We start from the raw sequence: 25,467 nt of genomic DNA, 5'->3' as shown, positions 1-25,467 counted from the left end.
TTTTTTTAAAGATTTTATTTTTTTATTCATGAGACACACACACACACAGAGAGAGAGAGAGAGAGAGAGAGGGAGAGAGAGAGGCAGAGACACAGGCAGAGGGAGAAGCAGGCTCCATGCAGGGAGCCCAATATGGGACTCAATCCCAGGACTCCAGGATCACGCCCTGGGCTGAAGGCGGCGCTAAACCGCTGAGCCACCCGGGTTGCCCCAGATCTCTACAAAGTTTAAGGATACTTCTTGTGTCCTGAACAGGAAGCAATGAGTGGACAGTTTTCCCTCTTCCCATAGGGAAAATTGTAGTTATCCTGAAGAGTTAAGGGCCTCTGAAGCTGTCTGAAGGCATGTGCAGGACTCCAGGACGACGCCCTGGGCTGAAGGCGGTGCTAAACTGCTGAGCCACCCAGGTGTCCCTATATAGGGTCTTTCTGAATAGTTTTTGGTTCTTGCATTCCAGTTAGAGAAGGCTTTCAGATATTGCGTTTCTAGGTCTTTGGGATATTAATATAAATGTGGGATGTTGTCTGACTGACTTAGACAATTATTAGGTAAAAAAAAGAGCGTACCACAGGCAAAAGAGTGTTATAGAAAACAGAGGTTTGGATTCCAGTCCTATCTGATGCCAACTTATGGAATCATTCCAGGACATTTTTCAATTAGCCTCTTAGAAACAGCTTCCTGATCTATAAATAAAGTTTCTAAAGTCATCCTATGTATTTCACAGCATGGCTGTGAGGAATGAAGAAATCAAAGTTCATGGTAAATGTTTAAACAGTATAAAGGTCTTGGGACACCTGGGTGGCTCAGTCAGTTAAGTGTCTGATTCTTGATTTTGGCTCAGGTCATGATTTCAGGGTTGTGAAATCAAGTCCCATGTCAGGTTCTGCACTGGGGGTGGAGTCTGCTCGAGATTCTCTTTCTCCTACCCCTCCCCTCTTAAAAAAAAAAAGGAAAAAAAAAGGATCAAACTCTTACTGAAAATTAGAAACCTATTAACATCTGAGTCTTTGTGTTTGGTTTATCTTAATCTTGCTTCATTGTGAAGCATGATTTCTCCCACAAGCCTCTGAGAATGACATTCAGACCCACCATTTCTAGTGGGTCCTGTACCCTAGGCAATTAATTCAAAAGTGTAAGAGTATTTTTAGGCTGTTTTTAAGGTCCAAATATGGCACATTCAACTGTGACTGTAACAACGTAGAAGCAGTTGTACAGTTTGTGGGTGGGGGTTAAGGCTATCATACGAGGGATGCAAGGCAACGGAGCTAGCTAATTTTCTACATGCAGTTTCCAGGGGGAATTAAACTTCAGGCAAGGTTTTTAAGAATATGACAGTTATATTTTGGTGAATTCAACAATAAAGGACTGGAGTGACAGCTAATTATAATAAAATATGCTTGAGCTGTAATAGTTGAAGTATGCAGAATGATTTATGGGTATGAGTAGTATTATCGAAAGTCATTGTATCAAGATAATACATTCCAATTTTTTCCAATTAAAATATGAAAGCCACGAAGTAAAAAAAATGAAACAATAAAATCCACCTAACTGAGTCTTTTTAAATATAGTTGTTAAAATAAATGCATTTCTTAGGTCTGACTAAGCCCTCAAAGAAACCCAGTGAAACATTTTTAATAAACTTTGGCTAAAGGAAACAAAATTTGTATGTATGTATTCAACACGCTTTGCCAGTTACAGTTTTACCTCAGTATTAAAAACAGAACAAAAAAACATGGTTTAAAGTGGTATTTTTCTGCATTTAAGATTTACTGTCATAATAAATAGCATAGTTTCACCCATGAAGAGGGCAATGTCAGAAATATTACTGAATTGTCATGGGCCAACTTTTGGGGGAGGACATTGCTCTGTACCAAGTCCAACATGTAGACTGAGTATGTGGCCCAGCCCTTGGGGCACACATACCTGAGCTATGTGCCCAAAGTCAAGGGAGGAAGCAGAGGTGCTATGTATATAGTGAGCTGTGTGAGGTCATGATGATGACAATGATGATGTTAGCGCACACTTACTGGGCTCACAATGTGTCAGCTGTGATGAAGAAACCAGAGCCACATTAACTCTTGTCGTCTCTCTCTCCCTCTCTCTCTCTTTTTTTAAAGATTTATTTATTTATTCAGGAGAGCCAGAAAGACAGAGAGGCATAGGCAGAGGGAGAAGCAGGCTTCCTGCAGGGAGCCTGATGCAAACTCAATCCCGGACTGCAGGATCATGCCCTGAGCCAAAGGCAGACACTCAATCGCTGAGCCACCCAACTCTTGCCATCTCTTAACACATGGCTCAGTAATGCCACACCATTTTCAGCCTCCAGAACACTCCTTCCCACTGAATTCCGAAGAGGTTACTATTTAGCCTCTGCCCATGACAAGGAGCGTCCTCTCTCATGGGGCTGGTCTTGTCCATCACTGGAAAGCTCCAGTGTTAGCAGCTTCTTGCTCATACTGATATAGGCTCTTTCTCCCAGAATTCCTAGTCTTTGATTCTAGTTGTTACTTGAAGCGACTTTAAGCCTCATAAGGTTATTGAACATGCTCTCATTTGTTAATTCATGCATCCATTGGATAAACAATTTTAAGCATCTAATATGTACCAGGCACTGAAGTAGGCACTGGGATTTCATATATGAACCCCACAGTTGGGTGACTCCCATCCTGATCCTCAGAACTGGCTTCCAGACACCTTTCCAAGATTCTAAAAACTGTCTGGAGGGAGGCAGACGGCGGGAGTGGGAAATTAACAGGAGGGCTTTCTTCAGCCTGCAGAGACTGAGCATACAAATGGACAGTTGGACAGACCATGTACAAAACACAGATCTCTGACACATGATCTGCAGCAACCACCCAGAAAGCCAAACCAGAACTCCTAGCAATTAGCTCCAAAATGGCCAGGACTTGATTAATGACTCTCCAGGTGTCCACATTTTGCCCACTCTCAATTCAGAATCAACTGGAGGAAGCCAAATATGTATCCCTAACCAATCAATCGCACAGCATACCCCTTCTAGTTAGTCCTGCTACCACTCCTTCCAGTCAGGCACACCTGAAGCCTTCTCCTTCTTGCTCTCTGCCTGCCTTGAAGTCTCTACCAAATGCTTGTGGTAGCAGTTGATTCCGTCACTGTAGAGCTCTCTGAAGAAACAGCTTCTGCTTATTTTTGCTTGGGTAGCCTTCATTTATTTTCACACCCTTGTTCAATTTCCCCTTATTGGCACTGATCTGATTAACTAGCTAAAATCTCTTTAAGTCTGCTTTCTGAAAACCAAGGTTTTAGCTCTGTCTCCCAGATTTATGCTACATCTAAATCTGGCCAATTGACGGGACTCCTGGGCGGCTCAGATAGTTAAGCGTCTGCCTTTGGCTCAGGTCATTATCTCAGGGTCCTGGGATCTAGCTGCATGTCAGGCTCCCTGCTCAATGGGGGGACTGCTTTTCTCTCTGCCCCTACCCCTGCTTGTGCTCTGTCTGTCTCCCTCAAATGAATAAAAAGAAAATCTGGCCAATTGCTTCCTATGTATTTTGCCATTGGTAATAACACTGAGCAGCACAGGATATAGAATAAAAAGCCCCTCATACATGACCCTCGAGGAGCACTACCCACGTCACTGTACTGTTAACAAGGCCACACACTTTGGATATTTATGAAATTTTTGTCAAAGATCATAAATAAACACCAGTGCCTCTGGCTTTCCCTTGATCTTGATCTAGGTAGCTTATCAGGGAAGGAAAAGGGTTTCCTTGTCATGAGCTCCAAGGCTACAAGGTATAGAGCAGTAACCATGCTGTAGGTTCAGTGCTGGGTGCGTCAGAATATCCCATTCCATCCCTAACAATTGTATGGGGTTAGTATTATTGGTTTAATTGTAGAGATACAGAAATCAAAGCTTAGGGAAACAAACAAACAAAAACTTGCCCAGGGTCATAAAATTATAAAAGGTAGAAAGAAAATTCAATGTTTGTCCTGACTCCAACCACTACGCTATACTGCTAAGCAAGGAACTTATAACAACCAACAGAAATAACAAGACCTGTTATTTATTTCTAAATCTAGATTTAGCCTGTTTTCAGAGGGGAAGTGCTCATATGACTATAAGCCAAAGGCCGCATGGGGAAGCTACTTTTGAAGTATTGTACTGAATTCTGGCCATCATATTTTAAGAGGGACTTTAACCAAATGGGACTATGTCTAGAAAAAAAAGTGGTTAGGATAAAGATCTTGAGCCATGTCACATAAGGAGCCATGATAGAGATCTCAGATTATCATGCCATTTAGAACATATTTACTCAGGGGAGCCTGGGTGGCACAGCTGGTTAAGCATCTGAGTCTTGGTTTCAGCTCAGGTCATGATCTTGAGGTCCTGAGACCAAGCCCTGCATGGAGCTCTGCCCTCAGTGTGAAGTCTGCTTGAGATTCTCTCTCCCTCTCCTTTTGCCCTTCCTGCTCATGCTCTCTTTCTCTCTCTCAAACAAATAAATAAATAAATCTTAAAAAAAAAAGAAAACATATTTATTTAGGAATTAGGGGCTGGAGGGACATATGAGGGAAAATTTTAGAAATAAATGTTTCATTTGGGAAAGCCCTGCTAAGCCCCATCTTAGCAAAGGCAAACAGAGGAGGGTAAATGATGCTTTTATTTCTTCACCTCATTGTACAAATTCAGACTATTTTATAATAGATAATAGGCTGCTTTGTAAGAATGTCTCCCAAGGGAGACTAGGGAAGAGATTTTCTACTTATGCCTTTTTGAATAATACCATCTGTCAAATCGGTACTTTAAAAATTATAGAAAATAAGCATGACTTTGTCATTGAAGTTGTGGTCTGCTAAAACATTTCCTTTGTAAGCATCTGGGCCTCCCACTCACTCATTTACTTCAGAATGTATCTGCACCTCAAATTGACCTTTATGAGCAGCCCAGATAATCTTCTAAATCAACACCAGAGGAATTAATCCTTCTTTTGCTTCCATTCCACGTTGCCTAAGGAATATAAATTATTCTCTGTTGCCTTTCCACTTGAGTTGCTTTCGCTTTGGTTCGTTTTTATTTTGTTTCTGACATCTAGTTACCTGCATTACCAATGCGCCACTTCTGTGGGAGCCAAACATGTCCTTAGAAACTCATAAATTCTGGGGAGGATGTAGGCTCAGCGCCAGCTCTGAATGGGAATGACAAGACGTGCTACAGAACAGAGAACTCCTCCTGCCCACTGGTGCGCCCACTGGGTCTTCAAACTCTGCTTCCACCCTCTGTCCTTTTAACTCAAAGAAAAGGGGACAGAAGCCGGAACCAAAGACAGTTTCAGAGCTCTTCCTCATTGTTAATGTCAGGCCACAACCTCAACCTTATGGGGACTTGAAAAAGAGTAATGGGCTTGGTGAGCAGGGATAGTGTGACTCTCGTCAATATCTTGCCAAATGGTTATTGTCAGGAAACTGTGGCTTGAGATGAGATCAATAGTTTTGAGGCAGTAAAGAACCATCACGATTCAGCTGCTCAAGATTTAGATACAAAACATCAATATCAGCCAATCTCTTTCCTCTGTTTCCAAATGCCCACTGGACATCAGAACTGCCCCTTTCTCCTCATGTCCCCCATTTCTGTTGACAGGTTGGGCCTAGCTCCAGGTGCTGGAAACATGCCTGCTGTTCCTTCTGGCTCATTCCTTATGGCCTGTCAGTCACTATGACCCAGCTTTGCCAGGTCTCTTTGTTCCATTTCCTTCTAGCTCTCACAGTCACTGTCTGTTCTAGTCAGAGCCAGAGAATATCCTGTTGGTTCTGGTTCCAATATGTCCTGTTGTTTCTGTCTGGAAACAGGATATATATATACACACACACACACACACACACACACACATACATATATACACACACACACGTATATATATATGCATACACACACATATATACATACATATATACACATACACACACACACACACACACACACACACACACACACATATATATATATATATATAGAGAGAGAGAGAGAGAGAGATTGATTTATTTTAAGGAACTGGCTTGTGATTGTAGGGGCTGGCAAGTCTGAAATCCACAGGCCAAGCTGGCAGGCTGGGAACTCAGGCAGGGTATCTACATTGTCATCTTGGGACCAAATTTCTGCCTTCTGGAAACCTCAATCTTTGCTCTTAAGATCTGCAATTAGTTGGATGAGGCCCACCCTCAGTACAGGGAGTCATCTGTTTTACTCAAGTCTACTGATTTAAGTGTTAATCACACTGCAAAAGTATCTTGACAGCAACATCTGGGCAGTTTGAGGAAACAACCGGAGATCAAGCCAATACAACTGACCTCACCATCGTTACCCAATCCTGTCACTTCTCTCTTTGATCTTGGCCACAGGCTCTCTGTCTCCCCCTCTCCTCACCCTTCCACCCCACGTCCTCTGTGGAGGTTTCTTCCAGTTCTGCAGGTCCTGGCCCTGACAGCGATCCTCATGTCTGCTGTAGTCTGCTGGACTCAATCCACACACCCTGTACTGTGCCCTCTCAGGCCCTCCTGGGCTTATCCATGTCTTTCCTAGCTTTATGTCCAATGGCTTTGCAACTGGCACATGCTGGTCCAGCGAGAGATTGAGTGCAGATCTTCTGACATGCCATGCTAGTTCCCAGCTCCGTGTCTTTGCCCAGAATCCCTTTCAGTTAAGGTCAGATCAAATCCCAACATCTACCTGTGGTCTTCACTGTTCAGTCTATGGGGATTTTCTTTTTTCGGAGTCCCCAAAGTATTTGTTGCCAGCCCTCCACTTCGGCACCAGTGTTCATGGCATCTGGCGTGGAACCCAGAGGACCCCGACTCAGGACCCCATGCTTGGTGTAATTGCTCTGCTGTCACCATCTTGAGGTTCCTGCTAAATTACTATAAGAGGCCCCACATCTTCGTTTGGTACTGGGTCCCACAAATTATGCCGTTGCTTGGCAAATATCCTGGGTGGTCATGTTCACTTGAAGAATGCTTAAATATTTTGTTTTTCAAACTGGATTATAAACTTTGTAGGTTTTTGTCATTTTTTTTCAAACCCTCTGCCAAGATTAGTGCGGTTCTCTGTTGGAGTCAATGTGCAATAACTCCGTTGATTACCTTTCCCACATGTAAGCCCCACAGATTGCCAATTGTCCAGTTGTTCTGTTGCTAAGGAGACAGAACCCTACAATTACCAGCTCTGGAACGTTTCTTAAGGTAGCATGTGTGGTGAACAGAACATTTGCCTGAGACTCCTAAAGCCTGACAAAAGGGATGAGGGGTCTCCAGCAAGTGACTAGAACCTATCCTCCCCAACACAGCCCTTCACCTTAGTATTCCCATCTGTGAAGGGATTATCACCTTAGAACAGCATTTATGGAAATACAGAAACTTCAATGAATATTTGATCCATAAAATTAAGTGGCCAAACAGATTTAATGGATGTTCACCCTCTCCCACCATCTTAGAGATTCCCAGAGCATGTTAGCCTATCAATAGCTCTGAGGAGCCCCATAGTAAGGACACCTAATTAAATGAATCCCATAATTTTTCCCTCTCAGGGAGTATTAGAGTTCACCTCTCAGAGAATAGCATTTTCTAAGATACATCTTGGGAAACACTAGACTGATTTTTCTCTGAGCTAATTTCCAGTTCCAAGATTAATAGCTTCAGGGATTCTGGATTCCAGGGAGAGCCTGGGCCCGGTCTGCTCTCCCACCCAAGCTCCGGTGTAGGCCTGGGCACGCTGAGCTTCTGTGCCCACCACCCCTGTACGGGACACTGATGGTCTCATTGCCACACGGTCACGGGGCTCCTGCATCCCACAGCAGCCTGAGTCAACATACTCCTTTTCAGAACAAAAGTGGACTAGAATTAAAATATATTATTAACAGTTCTATTCCTATTTGCTCTAATTATATTTGAAAATATTATTTAAAAATCTCCCCGCTGCAGAGTTGCCAGATTCTTGTAACCAATGAACCTATTGAATGCTGCTTTGAACTCCCAGCTAGTATTCATTTAAGAGAGTATGTTCAAAAAGTTACAAAAGTAACCTTTTCTAAAGACGTGATTTTCATGTTTTCCTTCCCAGCTTCTCCCTCAACATCACACCTCTGGAGCCCTGTGGTTTGAAGGCTGCTGTGCCCTTTTCTTGCTACGTCACACACTGGTTAGTCTTTTGTTTGCTTTGTTAGTGCTGTATTTTGTGTTTCCTCCGTGGTGGTTTTAGGTGCTCTCGAGACTCACAAATCCAGACCCCCTGTGTGGAAAAGCCTGTGGTACTGTTCCCTTTCCTCCTACAGGATTCTCTGTGGTGGTGGATTGTAGGGGAGCACCCTGAACCGTCTGATGAGACAAATATAGAAGCACACATATTGACTCTCTAGTCTTTAAAATCCAACCCAGAGGTTGAGAGAGTTTGCAGAACTCAGGTACCAAGCAACAGTCAGTGTCCATCTGTGGCCATCATGTCATCAGAGGTGTGCAATCAGAAAGAGGTGAGTAAAGGGTTTCTTGAGGAACAGTGTCGTAAGCTTTTCTTAAAGAAAAGAGCAAATGAGATGAAATCTACAGCTTTGCTTCATGAACAGCAAGATCACGAAAGAAAATGATTTTTCATAAGTGTGATTTATTTTTAAAAATTATTAGCGGTGAAACGAGAGTGAGGAATTTAGACAAAGATTGCCAGGATATGAATTCTCATTTTACTACCTCCTAGAAGGTGACTCTAAGGTCACTTGATTTGTGCCTCAGGTTTTGCCTTTCTAAAATGAAGCAATAGTAGTATTATTTACAATGAAGGGTTATTATGAAAATTAAGTAAATTCATATTCTTTCAATGCCCAGAAGAATGCCTAGTACAGAGAAAGCCCTCAATACACTGAAGCTTTTATTATTAGTACTGTTATTTCTCCCACTTACCATATATTGAAGGCAATAATGGGTAATAATCTGATTGCGCTAGAAAGCTTCATAAAATATAAACCTGATGAAATAGGTTGAATCTGACACTTGGAAAATGTATTATAATTCTTCATGTAATTGTCTGCCTCGCACACAACTCTGCTCAAATGAAAATCTGCTCTAATGCATGGGTCCTGCTGAGCAGTGCTTTATGCCACACTGAGGCGGATCAAGAAAAATCCCACACAGTCAAGCACAGTTGAAAGGAAAACGAGTTCAAGGTAGGTGATTAAGTGTAATAGCGTGATTCCAAACACTATGGGGAAGGGTGGACAAGGTAGGAGCCAGTGCTCGTGCGTCAGTGTGAAGAGGAAGGGTGGGTGGAGTGTTGGGTGGAGAAGGAGAGGTGGGTGTTGAAAGAAAAGTTTTCAGTTCTATTAGCAGCTAACACACAGATGCAGGGGAGCTGATGGGATGCTAAATGCTCTTGCAGAAGAGTTTGAAACCCTGTCCTCTCCCCAGCTGTGTCTCCTCTCCACCCCCATCAAAGAATATAGTCTCTTCTAAGAAGAAAATGGGAAAAATTGTTAAGAAAAAAAACAATGGTATTTATTTTAATTTTTAAGAGTTCGGCTTAGCAGGAAATGGCAACTTGTGTTGATGCTCACCGGTGTCTCAAATTGCTAGGAATGAAATGAAAGATACAGCCTCTACCGACTGGACTGTTGATCTAAAGCACATGAGGCTCATCTCCAAATGCCTAGTTCCTACACAGGTTAGAGAGTATTTTGCTGTTTTATAGGAGAGATGAGCAACAGAATAGGATCTGTTCTGTTTTTATTTTTTTAATGTTATCTTCATTTGGAAGATGGTGATCATAACCACCCGTAAGTTGTCAGGACAAACTTCATATGTCTCAGGGCACATATGAAGTTATTAGCACATTACCTAGCACACACACACAGTAGGCTTTTGGAAAAAATGACACAAAGATTTCTTCCACTCACCTCTTCCCAATTCCCTGACCCTACTGGATTTTAACCCATTATTGAATTTGCAACCAGTGGAAGAATGCAGATTTCCACTGAAGATATGTGCCCTGAAATCCCTGATGGCTTAAACATTTGCCACCAGTGTATACATTTTATTCCATACTGCAGCTTTTTTCCAGCCTACCCAGGGGCCTGTTTCCATGGATAGCTGATGAGTATGACCCTTCACCAGCCCTCTCCTTACAGGGATGTTTGGAATTGTTAAAAAAGAGGCAGCAGGCCCAAAATGGAGTCACTTATGTTAAATCCCATGTTAGCAAACCGAGGCTTAATATCAAACCTAATTGCAGTTTCAACCACCCTGGAACGTAATGTTTAACCAATCAGCATGGAATTACCTGGCCTGAGCTAGTGAAATAATCTACTGGATAGATCTCTCCTGTTTCCCTTAGGAAGGCAACCTTGCCTACAACAATTCATTCTTTCTAATAATTACCTTTTCCGCCTCCTTTCCACCTTTAAAAACCTTTTCTTTTGTACAGCCTGGCAGAGTTCCTTTCTATTGCTAGGTGGGATGCTGCCCAATTCACGAATTGTTGAATAAAGCCAATTTGATCCTTGCATTTACTCAGCTGAATTTCGGTTACTTAAGAGAGAGCTGAGAACCTTTTCATGGCTTCCTTTCTGAATTTTTGGTGGATCATAAAATAAGTTTGTTTTTTAATCCTGTATTGCACTTCTTCCATACTTAAGCATCATGACACCCAGTTATGTTTTTAAAAGTAAACATCGTTGGTATATCTGAGCTGGTCTTTTGAAGGAAAGGAATCTCAGGAGTCTACTGTTATTCTTCCTCTCATTATGTGGCTTATGAGCTGAGAACAAAGCAGCCATGGGACGAGGCTGGATGGACATATCTAGAGGCCCAGCTCACACAGTGGCATACAGGAGAGGTGGCAATTCTCCTTACTGAGAAGGGCATTAAATGACTCATAAAGAGTTGGTTGAACTTTAGCAAAGGAACTTGACTAGTTGTGAAACAGAGAGGTGGGTCATGGCCCTTTCCCACTTTGCCCTATGACTCGTGGTCAACTTTGGTCTTCTGTGTAGGTGAAGGGAAACTTGCTACCACTGCAGAATGTGTGAGCAAACAGAGATCTGACATGGCTTCAAGTCTTCTCTTGAGTAACAGGAAATAACTTGCAGCCCATCCTTCATTTGCATTTACCATGTTTAAAGTGGGGACTATGTCACATTTCACAATGAAGATCCATGTCTAAATGACTACACAGATAAGGAATGAACATTTAAAAGATCGACCTACTTTTCTACAAAACAAACAGCATAAATCAGAGACAAAGGAGTAAATCTCAAGCAGGGAAGCCAATACATGAATATTTTATGTCCGTCTGCTTAGGGAGATTATAGATAATTTGCTCGAAAATTTGAAGAAAAGTGGCATTAAATCTCAATAATTCAAACCTCATTCAAATGGAATTCACAGAACTTTAAACTCTGTCAATTTATATCACTTAATGACAAAGGAAATACAATTTGGTGGTAGGGAAATGCATCTTCTAAAAAAAAAAAGGAAGAAAAGAAAGCAAATGATTCTCAAGTTAAAAACCATTTAGCAGAAGTTACATATAATCAATATTGTTACAGAACCAATTTTATCTATTTATTTAAAAAGGCCCAGCTGAAAATTTCTAGGCAAAAGATGCTTACTGATTAGCAAAAGATAAACTCAGATATTTCCATAAATTAGGCTATTTTTCTCTGAATACTCTGAATTAATGAGGCTTTAATACTCTTCTAGCCTTACTTCTTGTTTCTGAGGTAAGCCAAAATTGCTATAATCCATTTATCTATCTATCTATCTATCTATCTATCTATCTATCTATCTATCTATCATCTATTTATTTTAGAGACAGTATGCGCTTGCAAAACATGGTGGTAGAAGGGAGGTGCAGAGGGAGAGAGAGAATCTCAAGCGGTCTGTGGAGACTGAATGAGCTCAGTGAGGCGAGCCTGACATCATGATCCTGAGATCATGACTTAAACTGATATCAAGAGTCAGACGCTTAATTGACTGAGCCACCCAGGTGCCCCTAATCCATATTTTTTTATATCTATGTTTGAAGGGCCACCAGAAATGAGATGTACTAAATCAAAATTTATATTTTTCATATCAGAATTAATACTGAAAAAAATTGTCTTAAAAAATTAATACTGAAATCTAATTCTGGATGCATGTCTACTTATCTTTAAAACAGAGACAAGAATAGTTTTTTCCATCACAGGATCACTGTGAGGCTTAAATTACGTAATCCACTTAAATGGCTTATAGCAGCACCTGGCATACATATACAGTAGTTATTATTGTTGCAATTATTAATTGATACTATTATTTTGCTAAGAATTGTTTTTATATCAGTAGATAGCACCTTCAAATTCCTGAGAAAATATAAAATAAGCAATTGGATGGTGCCTTCATCCCAAAACTGATCGGGAAATATTTTTCCATGGTCCCTTCTTGCTGGAGTGAGACTGTCTCCTTAAAAACAATAGTTGTTTGACCTTCGGGACTAGATGACTCTGACTAGCCTTTAAATACAAAACTAGGAAAAACCACCTTAGATTAGTGGTACTTTGACTCCACTCTATCTATTCCCTTGAAAGGGAAGTACTAGTATTTAATTTTTGTATTCAGTTTACCCATTGTGTATTTATTTTACGCTTGACACTCTTACTTGCCTCAACCATAAAAGAGAAAGAATACAGTTTGCATGCATGGAAGGTGGCATGTTAAGAAGAAAAATAGGACAACAGTGGAAATTGGAAGGCAAATGGTGAATTAGCTTGAAACCAACAGTACAAATATGTTACCCTCCATCAGAGTTATCCTATGGGATGGTGTCTTTCTTTACAAGTTATGGCCCTTCTGTCTGTCTGCACATCCATGCTTTCTTTCCCATAATAAATGCAGTATAATTCACTTGGTAATTTCAGTCATTTGAATATTTAAAGAGTGTAGAATGCGTGGTTAACTCTTCAGTCTTCCTACCATGCACCCAAGGATCAAGAACTTCCTGCCATCAGTTGACTAGTGGGAAGAAGCTGATTTGTAATGCTCTATGGATCACCTTGACACAAATAAATACCTGAAAATTAAAGACTGCTCGAGTGTATCTTAAGACACTTGAAGTGAATTATTTGCAAAGAGGAGGTAACACTTTCATGTGAAGATTTATTCAAGGAATAACCCCAATAATTACTGTTAGCAGAAGTTACATTTACATGTAACTTCCTAATACTACCTACAGTGAATTTATGTTTTCATAGATTCATAGATTTCATAGATTATGTGATCTCATGCTGAACATTTAGGCTTGGATAATATAAACTACACATCAACCTGCTCTATAGAATCTGGAGTAGCATCTGAATTACAAGAGCACCGAAACAATGGCAGCATTTGGCGAAGATGATTCTGTCAAAGAAAGGGTTCTCATTTTATATTAAATGGAAGTGAGCCTATCTAAACCACACAGTTAAAAAAAAATCAATGCTGTAGGTTTTATGTACCACAGACACAGTAAAGGGGTGCTTTATGGAGCTGGGAGCTTTGATGCTGATGGAACTCTGAGTTTATGTAATATGGAAAGATTACCTGTCCCAGTGATTGCCAGTCCAAGCCAGCACTGCCGATGTAAACATGTTGTTTGTCCACGATCCAGAAGGAGGACTGCAGCCGGCCCTTGTTGTATGCGGTCATGTTCATGTATGTCACCTCTGCTCCTGGGGGTTCAAGAACATCCTGGTCAGCCTGAGCATCAAGGCCTTGAACTTGCAACTAGACATCTACCACAACAATACTCATGGCTTGCAATGATCACAAGTGGCATTCAGGGCAGCCAGATATTTAAATTAGTTTGGTGCACAGAAGGCCCTCGAGGAGTGACTTTGTTCTCAAAGGAATACAGATGGAAAATAAGAACAAGAATTACATGGACACCTGTGCAGAGGAGGCTCTAGTAGTGACAAGAGCCAAGTCAGATGTGATCCAATCCCAGCTCCGTCATTTACCATCCAGATGGTGAGATTCGTGCACCAAGCTCTTTTAGTTTTGGAGTAATTTTCATACAAATTTGCAATCAAATGATTGTCCTGTTTCGTATTAAAGCTCTCTTTAGCAAGAAATTGGCTTTCTTATACTTTCTATATGATATTTTCAGCCTTGACCCTACAGTTACTTTTACTTCTTCATTTTCCCTCTTCATAACTTAATTTGGACTTGGCCTCCTCCTGGCCTGTCTTTATCTAATGGTTCTTAATTTAAGAAATGATTATTCAAGCCTTACAAAAATCAATTGTCATGCTGTTACCTATTGCTACCTCAGGACTATGCATTTACAACTTCTCAAAGAGAGCATATAGTCCATTGAATGCAATTAAATATGTATTTGTTGTTTTTCTGAGTTGACAAAATGTTAGTTTCAGGTGTACAACTTAGTGATTCAACAAGTCTACACATTATGCTCTGCTCCCCACAAGCGCACCTACCAGCTGTCACTGTGTGACGCTATGACAACACCACTGACAGTTGTTCCCTAGGCTGTGCCTTTTATTCCCATGACTTATTTATTTCAGAACTGGAAGCCTGAATGCAATTAAACTTTAAATGCAATCAAATTTAAATAAAATCACCTTTTTTTTTTTTTAAGAGAGGGAGAGAAGGGGGAAAGGGGCAGAGGGAGAGGGAAAGAGAGAATCTTAAGCAAGCTCCATGCCCACCGTGAAGCCTGACACAGGACTCAATCTTACCAAAATCAAGACCTGAGCCAAAATCAAGAGTCAGACAGTTAACTGACTGAGCCACACAGGTGTCCCTTAAGTAAATTCTTCTAAATTTCTACTTCTTTAAAGAAACAGTCCTCTATGCATATTTTTAATGAAGTACGCTATTTTGTTTTCAGATATTCAATATTAATGAAGAGGATGTATTCTGGTGGCCTACTTCATTGTCAGAATCTTCATTAGCAGAGGAAGATGTAACATCCCATGCATAAAGATATATTCCAGATTACTAGAAAGAAGAGTGGTGTATGCTATAAGCTTAACCTGTTACTCTTGGGAAAAGAAAGGTAAAGCATATACTTGGCCCTGCAGCAGGAGGATGGCAAGAGAGGCCATGGGGCTGGAATAGGACTGAGGGGAAGCAAGCCTACAGGCATAGTCTCATCCAAGGAATGGTTATAGGCTCCAGAGGAGGAGCAGTTGGGTAGAGCAGGGTCTGAATGGCCAAAGTGGGTAGTTGCCACAGCAATTATGAAGAGACCCACATGTGCACAGAGGCTGTGGCATCCCCCGTATCCCCCAAAGACACAGCTGCCAGCACTTCTAAGTAGATGAAGAGCAGCATGTTTCTTCAGGGACGTAGGAGTATCCCATGGCTTCAGTCACAAACTGGTTTAAAACAGTAGAAACCGATTGTCTCTCAATTCTGGAGGTAGGAAGTACACCTGCAGGGGGGAACCTCTCCTTATCTCTTTCCAGCTTCTGGCCAATCTCTGCTGTTCCCTGGCTGGCAGCTGCTTTGCTGCCACTTCCACCCCTGTTGTCACATTGAGTCTTTCCCTGTGTATTTCTGTTTTTTCCTATACTTATAAGGACACTAGTCTTGTTGGATTAAGGGTCCTCTCCACTACCATGTGCCCTCATCTTAACCAATTATATCTCCCAAAACCCTGTTTCCAAATCAAGTCACATTCTGAGGTACTTGGGGTTAGGTCTTTAACATGTCTTTTTGGGGGGACACAGCTCAATCCAGTACAGAGATCAAGGCCACTTTGACTGGCCATGCCCTTCATGCCCACTAGGCTGAGCAGCACTGAAGGAAGCATCTTCTCATCTCTAGAAAAGAATGAAGGTGAGCTTGGTGTGTGTCTCGGATTCTACCTTCAACAGGTACCTCCAGGCAAGCCTTCACCTGCCTTCACGTTCTGACTAGAAACAACTTTAACGTCTGTGACATTGTCTGGCTCTTACCTCTTGGCCTGGGACACTGTGCCTGAAATTTGACCCACAATCAGTTGCTACCTGGCATTGGATTGTTTTTTAGTTCTTAGATCCCTATCTGTTCTCATTCAGGTCTGTTGCAGCCCCGACTGTCCACTCAAGGGAACACTGAGCCGATCTGAGGGGGGCCCACTGACCTCTTCATGCCACACTGCACAGCCACTGCCCTAAGAGCACTGCATTAATTTAACTTGGCAGGTTAGCCTATAGAGTGTGATTGTGTAATGCTCTAGCCAGAGCCTCTACAGTTGGAACAGAAGCTTTCCTTCAGCAAATGTTTACTGACTATTTAATATACACCAGCTACTGTATTATGCGAAATTAAGAACACAAGACCTAAAGTGGCTGAGTCAAGTTCAGGTATACAAAGTGTAATATTTAAAATGACTGGGATTGTTGTGGCACCTGAGTGGCTTGGTCATTTAAGTGTCTGACTCTTAGTTTTAGCTCAGGTCACGATCCCAGGGTTGTGAGATTGATCCCTGCCTGGCTCTGCACTGTGCATGGGTCCTGCTCAGGATTTTCTCTTTCTTTCTCCCACTGCCTCTGCCACAACTCTCCCTCTCAAAAAAGAAAAAAAAAAAAGATTACTATTTAGTATTGTTCAGACAGCAAGGGGGCATCAAGTACCTGAAAGTTCAGGAGAGAAGTCCCCATCTCAGGGAATTCCAAGTGAAGGCCGGCACAAAAGACATTAATGGCTTCACATTTCTGCCTGGGACCAGGGCCCCCTGTGCAAAGGCCTGGGGAACTGTGTGCAGAGATTAAGCAACATGTAGTAACAATCCTTACTGAACACCAAATGTGCCCAGCACTGACACAGTTGTGCTACAGCAATCCCACAGGGGATGTTGTATTTTCCCCATTTCAACATACAACAAGATACTGGATGAGGTATCTATCATAAATAAACTAAAAATATTTGATTATGCAGCTGGAAAAATGTTTGCCTGCATATGGTTTGTGGAATATCACTTTCCCATTAAGATGATGATCTGTTTTTCTATCAATCTACCCTCCATCTACATCTAAAAAATATATGCTTCTATCTTAATTTATACCTAACAGATATATAGTCATACCCAACATGTTCCTGTTTATTACATGCATATTATTCAATGTTTAGCTTAAAATAATTTATTTTATGTGCATTTAAAATATCTTTGTTGGGGATCCCTGGGTGGCGCAGCAGTTTAGCGCCTGCCTTTGGCCCAGGGCGCGATCCTGGAGACCCGGGATCAAGTCCCACATCGGGATCCCGGTGCATGGAGCCTGCTTCTCTCTCTGCCTGTGTCTCTGCCTCTCTCTCTCTCTCTCTCTCTCTCTCTCTCTGTGACTATAATAAATAAATTAAAAAAAATTAAAATATCTTTGTTGATTGGTTACAAAGACTATCCTCATCCTACTATCTTTTTATGTATTAAAATATGATTAAAATCTAATGTTCTCTGACTATAAAACATAATTAATCACTAATGTTTTTAATGCACAACTTAGTGCAGGAGTATTATGTGCACAAACTAGATTTGAGTTTATTTCCTAGTGTTATGCTAGAATTTTGAAGATTTATATATTTTAGAGAGAGAGAACACTCACATGTAAATAGGGGGAGGGGCAGAGGAAGAGAATCTTCAAGCAGAGTCCCCTCTGAGCACAGAGCCTGACATGGGGCTTGATTCTACAACCCATGAGATTATGACCTGACCCAAAGGTCTGACACTCAACTGACTAAGCCACCTGGGCTCCCCGATGTTAGCAAAGATGGTTACATACATTTTTATGAAGCCGTCTTTTAAATATTACAGACTTATAAGATTATAAAATATCTTTAAAAGCTGGTTTGACTCAAATAAATACATCTTTTAACAGCGTTGAAAATGTAATGACTTAAATGCCGGGACATGACAAATACCCACCATTTGCTTTGACATGGATGGAACTGGAGGGTATTATGCTGAGTGAAATAAGTCAATCAGAGAAGGTCAAACATTATATGGTCTAATTCATTTGGTGAATATAAAAAATAGTGAAAGGGAATAAAGGGGAAAGGAGAAAGAATAAGTGGGAAATATCAGAAAGGGAGACAGAACATGAAAGACTCCTAACTCTGGGAAACGAACTAGGGGTGGTGGAAGGGGGAGGGGTAGGGGTGAGAGTGACTGGGTGATGAGCACTTAGGTGGGCACTTGACGGGATGAGCACTGGGTGTTATTCTATATGTTGGCAAATTGAGCACCAATAAAAAATAAATTTATTAAAAAAATAATAAAAATAAAAGATTCTTAGGCTAAAAAAAAAGAAAAAGAAATGTAGTGACTTAAGTTTGATTAACCAATTTTTGTTTTCCTAGATTTGATTTTTAATAGGAAAAACTATTCCTTCAGCCTGTTCACAGCTCATGACCCACTGTGCAGAGGCCCCAGGATGCCAAAGAGATGCTCATCAAAGGAACCATGGCACACCAGGGCCACTGGCTAGCAGCTGCAAGGTGGGGAGGGGGGCTTCTGAATCTCTGGAGACCGTTCCATTTCAGTCCAATCATCTGTTTGTTTAACTGATGGTTGATAGGAGTTATTAGCAATCCCAGTGTTTCTAGATGCCAAAAGTGATAAATCAAAAACATGTCCTTATTTTTATAGTTACTTAGAAAATACTCTCATGATATGTAAAAGGTCCAATTAAGTCTTTAAGAAAGCTACAAGCATGCTACCATGGTGGTGGTGGTGGGTTGGGTCCTAACTGGTTGCACTGATCAAGCTGAAGTGGTATAGCCAGTCCCCGTGTTTTATATCCTTCATGGAAAAGTAAGACATTAAAAAATCAAGAAATCCCAAACTGCGAATTGCAACTGCTTTAAGTTTCAACAGAGATGCTCTGCTGAAATTTAAGACAATACCCCTGCTTTCAGGGTGTTTGCATCTTTACAATTTTACCAAAATTGTTATTCTTACCATATTAGCCAGAAAATATTATTACTTTATTTTGTGCATAATTACAATGAACAAAATATGCCACTGAAATTTATTAATAGAGAAAATAAAAACAGTGGCTAAAATTTATTAATTAAAATTATTTAAAGTAAAAAATATAATATCACAATGAATTGGAAATTAATGTTACTACTTTGGAGAATCAAGCTGACTGCATAAGCATACATTTAAAAAATGTGTGTATTCTCAAAAGCCTTCCTCTAAGAAGACTGGACAGCATTAAATTTGCTTATCATAGATGTGTCCCATATCCCATTTAGTGGAATGGATAACCATCTCACCTATAGCATTGCTTTTTTTCAGAGACCCTAATTTGCTTTATCATCAGAGTACCTTATTGTGTGATGCAGCTGTGGATGACAAAGCCATTTCTACCTTCCTACACTGCAGACCCGTGGGGACCATCCTTCCAACTTTCCCTATTACATGATTTTGAGGACACGACTATGTTTGTAATTCTCTTTCACTATCATCAACCTAAAAATCTGTATATTCAAATTTTGATCAGAAATAATTTCACAAAGTTTCCTGGGTGGCTCAGTAAGTGAAGTGACTGATTTGATTTTGGCTCATGTCATGATCTCAGGGTCGTGAGATTGAAATCAGGTCAGATTTAAGATTCTCTCTCTCCCTTTCCTCCTGCCAGCCCCCACTACTTGCATGTTCTTGCTCCCTCCCTCTCTAAAAAAAAAAAAAATTCACGAATAAAATTAGACATTTCTTGAACAGTAGTTAATTCATCATCTCATTCCAATCTAAAATTGCTAAAGAATTATTTATCATTTCGATTTGGAAGCTCCAGGGATGTGTTCTCTCTAGATTAATATAAAACGGGTGTTCTCAAAATAGAATGTTAGGGCTTCTGGAGAGGTTTAGCCTTGGAATGTTCACATATGCTTACACATAAGGAAGATGACTCTAAGGGAAAATGAGCAACTTTAGAGGACATCTGGTTGATAAATTTAATTTTTAATTTTACTATGGATAAGAGTTAAATTCTACCTATGCTTAGATTTGGATAGCACAGATGTATTTCCCATATATCTAGCAGCTCTCTTTTGGTCTTTCTCATGGAAGGGAAACAAAATCTTCACAGGATATTTTTGTTAGTGTTAGATGTAGATGAGATGTGCATCATTTCTTTCCAGGCAATATCCTCTTCTTAGAGTGCCAGATGCACCCACATGATGCAGAATAAGATGGTCAAGGTACCATGTAAGACTATTTAGTCTCTATTTGACCACAGTTAATGAGACTAAGTGTAGACACCTGACCTATGCTGAGCCAATATGATATTCTCAATATATTTTTTAAGATTTATTTATTATATTTATTTATTTATAAGATTTTATTTATTTATTCATGAGAGACACAGAGAGAGAGAGGCACAGACACAGGCAGAGGGAGAAGCAGGCTCCCTGCAGGGAGCCCTATGTGGGACTAGATCCAGAGACTCCAGGATCACACCCTGGGCTGAAGGCGGCACTAACTTGCTAAGCCACCTGGGCTGTCTGATATTCTCAATATTGAGTCACAAAGTAAGTTAGTGAAAAGAAGCTGTGCTGGAGAGACACACAGATGGAGGTTGCCATGACTGTCCAAGTCCACATGAATGAAGAGAAGAGAAGCTTTAGGGAAAGAGCAAGAGATACTGAAGGAGAGGATTGAAAAGACAACATCCCTCCAAGAAAGGAGAATGAAAATGAGCCAGTGAGGGAGGATAGTATGTGGTAGTCCCATCCCCCAACAAAGCATCACTTCTTACCCTGAGCTCCTCTCAATACTTAGAATAAATTCCTTCTTATTTAAACTGGTTTTTAGAAGCATTCTGTTTTTCTACTAACTTATTCTTATGATATTAATCAGATGAGATTGTACTTTATTTTGTGCACACATAACTCTGGAAGTCTTGTGGGCTTTATATGTATATTTTTAATATTTGACTAAAATATTCTGCTCTGGCCTAAAAACTATGTAATTTTTAGCAAGAGCCGGTTGCCCAAATTGCAAGATTAAATGTTTCAAGTTTTGAAGATTTAAAATAAACATCCTGTCAAAATACTCATCATAATGACACAATAGGAAGTATGCTAGTACAGCATGGTTATAAGTAAAAAATAAAGTTCCAAATTCTTTATGAATCATCACGATGAAGATCAAACAGAAACTCTATCTTCAGGTTTCTTTCCAGAAAGTCACCTGCTGCAAGATTATCGTCAGCTTTAGGACATTTTATGATATAACATTTAAATATTCAAGAGAATATATGGAACTTATAATAATGAAGCACCATATACAAATGGACACCTGTGAACCTTCCACCTTATATTACTAAAAATCAGAACATCACCACTCTGATTAAAGCAGTACTTCTCAATCAGTGGTGATTCTCTTTCCCTGCCCCCAAGAACATGCAGCAATATCTGGAGGTGTTTTTGGTTGTCACAATTAGCAAGTCAAGTGCTATTAGCATCTAGTGGGTAGAGTTCAGGGATGCTGAACATACTGAAATACACAATCCCCCACAACAGAGACCTATCCTGCCCAAAATGTCAACAGCCGCAAGGGTGAGAAATTCTGCCTTAACATCTGTGTGTTTATGTTTGATCCCCCATCCCTGCCACTTTCCTCTGATGCAACAACTCTTCTGAAACTAGTGTTTACCACTGTCTTATTCTTAAATATTTTATCATATGTGTACCTATCCTTAATAGCATTATAAAAATGAGTCTATCACCAGCTTTTGAACAGATTATTAATGAACCCCAAGTGTATATCAAGAGGAAATGCATTAATATCAATAATTATAGATTTCTGGAAAGGTTTTCAGATGTATCCTGAAAGCAAAATTTGTAGCAGAAATTTGTCTTATCGATCAAGCACTTCTTCTGAATATATTTCTTTGTGTGAGCAGTGAAAAAGGTCATAGCCCATTTTGGGGAGCTTTAATAAAGCCAGCACAGTTTTACCAGTTTAATGAGTAACATTTTGGAATCCATTGAGCTTAAAGGCTAAAGGGAACACCAAAGGGTAAAAGTCAGCTGTTATGACATATGTTCTGCTTTCAGATCATTCAGTGAGTGATGTTCACAAAAACTGTAAGATAATCAGTTACATGTTCTGCTCATAAAAAAAGTGAATCTTCAGGGCATGTTTCATTTTTATTTTTAACGTCTCTATTCAAATATTGTCAAAACCATGTTGTGGAATTTTTCATAGGTTGCCTTTGATACTTTGCTTTTAGTCCACAGGTTCAGACTCAACAGGGGAGCTTCTATGTGTTGTCTCTTCCCTCCCTATATTTTTTCTAAGGTTAGAATATTCTGCTTCTAAGGAAATTCTGTGCTTTGACTATTGCCTCATAGTTTAACAGGCAAGCTATCTATAGGAATGGCTGATTTAAGGAACCATCAAGCTTAAAATTAAAAATTATGTTTAAAAATAAAACTCGCTTAAGTTATACTTCCTTGATTACCCATAATAAAGAAAAATCCCACACTCAAAACAGATAAGCAAAAACATGATCTACAATGGCTCATCACTTATCCTAAAACATGGTAAGTTCTGGAGGTTGATATCCAGAGCAAATTCTTTGGCTTCCTCTCTCTAATACCTCTCTGCTGAGTCCAAATGACTATTTACATGGACACAACATGGAGAGCAGGGAATGAAGACTGCTTGTAAGGCTTCTGTTTTGGTGAGGGTGCTCATTGGAGGCCCGTCAGAGCCCAGTGTTGTTACAGTTCTGACTGGATGGTGATCTGGTAGCTTTGGAGGAAGTTTGCTTTCTTGGCAAAGCCCGAATCACTCTATTTACCTTATCTTACTGCTCTAGTAGTGACAGAGGATCCAGAGCGTAATCTGTCAGGCTTTGGAGGTGACAGGCCTGCTTATGTTGAACACGGCATTTCATCTAGCACAAGTTGACAGCTAAGAGAAAGCATGTCAAGTATAAAAAGCATATGGCTATTGTTGAGGCCGATTAAAGGAAGAAACAGGGATTCTTAAGGACATTTGAGAGAGATTTCAAAAGAATAATTTAAGAACAAAGAAATGTTCTTAGAAATTAAAAAGATCCAAAATACTAATTTCATGAAGGCAATGTACTAAGGGACTGGCAAAGCTGAAAACTGAAACAGTGATCTACAAGTTCAAATGCAGTAGCTTACAACATAAAATGAACCTAAAGAAATGGAAGTAAAAATTGGAAGTACATTGACATAGCTTAGGAAACTCATTTCTGTAATACAAACATTTTGATCATTTTTTATTTTGTATTTTTCTGTATTACTTTGATCAATAAATAAATGAAACAATCATTGAAAATTTGATGCATGAAGGATCTATTGTGGGAGCTAATATCTTAGTCTCAAAGGGAGGAAAAAGGATGTCTCAAAATAGAAATAAAGTATGATAAATGTGAGCAGGAAAAAGTATGAAGTTAAAAGATTTTCCTAAGATACTCAAAATCCAATTATGAGAGTTCCAGAGAAAACCAAAATCAGACAGGAAGAAGTTATACATTAGATTATGAAGCAAAATTTCCAAGCACCTAAGAGCATACATTTTATTTTATTTATTTTCAAAGGGTATACATTTCTAAATGATGAAAGTCTATCAGTCCCTGGGCAAGAAATAAAAAAAGACCCAAACAAATATGAAAAGTTTTCAGAACACTAGAAAACACAAGATCCTTAAAGCTTTCAGAGAAGGCAAACTTATAGAAATGATAATATACAGAAATTACTAACTATGATTTATACCAGATATTTTAACAGTAATGACAAAGGCTAGGAAGTAGTCTCAGAGTAAACACATTTGTATATCTAACAAAGACTGGAGAATGGCCTCCACCATAATGAAGAAAGAAAAAAGAAAAATAAATGTAGAAGATCCTGCATAAGACAGAAGCAAACCAAATTCCCAACAGGATGGTGAGGACATGTCCCTGTGTAATAGACCCAGAGTGCTTGGGGAACACTCCCCAGGATGGAGCTCAAGGGAGGGATCCACAAAGAGTATCTCCAGGAAACAGTAAATAGGATGTACAGTATACTTGATGTGTCAAATTGTGGTAAGGGTATGTGTTAGTGTTTTCAGATGATTTAATACAAGTTTGCATAGGATTATGAACAAAAACGAAAAAAAAAAGGTTGCACAAGAGGAAGTGTGAATGCTGTACATAGCCCAGTTGTTAATAAAATTCATTGAAAAAAGTAAATACTGACTTAACAACAACAACAGCAACAACAAAAGATGATAGAATGATAAACTTCTACTGGAAGTCTCAGGAGAGAAGAAGTACATGCTTATTGTGGGAGGGGACAGCAGAGAGGGGAAGGAGTGATAGGAGACAGGTAATGACTCATATTCCACACAGTAATTAAGCAGGTAATATTTGAAATAAAAAATCAAGGGGCACCTGGATGGCAGTCAGTTAAATAACTCTTGGTTTTGGCTCAGGTGGTGGTCTCAGGGTTGTGAGTTTGAGCCCTGCATCATAGAGTTTGCTTGAGATTCTCCCTCCCTTTCCTTCTGCCCCTCCTGCTCATGCTCTCATGATTTTTTTCTAAAATAAATAAATAAATAAATAAATAAATAAATAAATAAATCTTTTTCAAAAATCAAGAAATAGCACTACAAATAGGTTACATTTAAAATGAAAGTAATACTAGAAGATACAGAAAAAAGTAAGAAAGATGGCTCCCTCCAGGAAGTAAAAATTGGAAGTACATTTACATAGCTCAGGGAACTCATTTCTTTAATACAAACATTTTGATCATTTTTCATTTTGTATTTTTCTGTATAACTTTGATCAATATATAAATGAAAAGGATATCCAGATGAAAAAAAACCTACCCCAAAATAATATGAACTGTTTTCCAAAATGCCAAACAAATTCCATTTTACTGGTGAAATTATAAAGCTATTTTCACTATAATTAGAAATCATAATTACGTAATGATTCAAAATATATTAAAAATTAAAAAAACTATAATGAAACAGAAGAGAGATAAAATTCTCTTTTGTGCTGGCAGTTTGAATACTATGTCTGAAAAACCCAACAGAGTATAGGATAAAACTTCTCAAATTTAAAAAAGATAAGGTGTCTAGATAAAAGATAAATAAAAATAGTAACTTTTCTCTGCAATATCAATAATGTTAGAAATTGGATTTAAAAAAACCATTTACATTATCAAAAAAGAATAAATATGTAGAAATATTATAAAATCGTACTGAAGAACTTACAAATCTACACAAATAGAAAAATATTCCAAGGTGTGTGTGTGTATGAAAATATTTAGAAGACTTTTCACCCTAATGTTAAAGGGATGTATTTCTTGAGTGGGAATTGGGAGTATTATTTTTACATACTTCTTTGATTTTCCAGTTTTCAAAAATTAAACATGCCAGTTCTATATTCACAAAACTAAGAAAGCATATAAACACCTTTTTAAATTAAAAATATATATAGCATTCTCTCTATAGTCCCACATGAA

The 25,467-nt window shown here is 39.5% G+C and overlaps 1 protein-coding gene across 2 annotated transcripts in view; it reads right to left on the bottom strand.

Moving 5' to 3' along the window:
• PLD5 (phospholipase D family member 5) overlaps nucleotides 1-25,467 on the bottom strand; it is a 406,064-nt gene that overhangs the window by 120,402 nt on the left and 260,195 nt on the right. For both annotated transcript variants that reach the window (XM_041726811.1, XM_041726818.1), the window contains one exon: nucleotides 13,570-13,697. In XM_041726811.1, the coding sequence (XP_041582745.1) occupies nucleotides 13,570-13,697 (128 nt within the window). The remainder of the gene's footprint in view (nucleotides 1-13,569; nucleotides 13,698-25,467) is intronic.

Source organism: Vulpes lagopus, chromosome 1, assembly GCF_018345385.1.
Source record: "Vulpes lagopus strain Blue_001 chromosome 1, ASM1834538v1, whole genome shotgun sequence".
Lineage (NCBI taxonomy): Eukaryota > Metazoa > Chordata > Mammalia > Carnivora > Canidae > Vulpes > Vulpes lagopus.
Note: the sequence above shows the minus strand (reverse complement) of the source record. Positions and strands in the feature narration are given on the sequence as shown.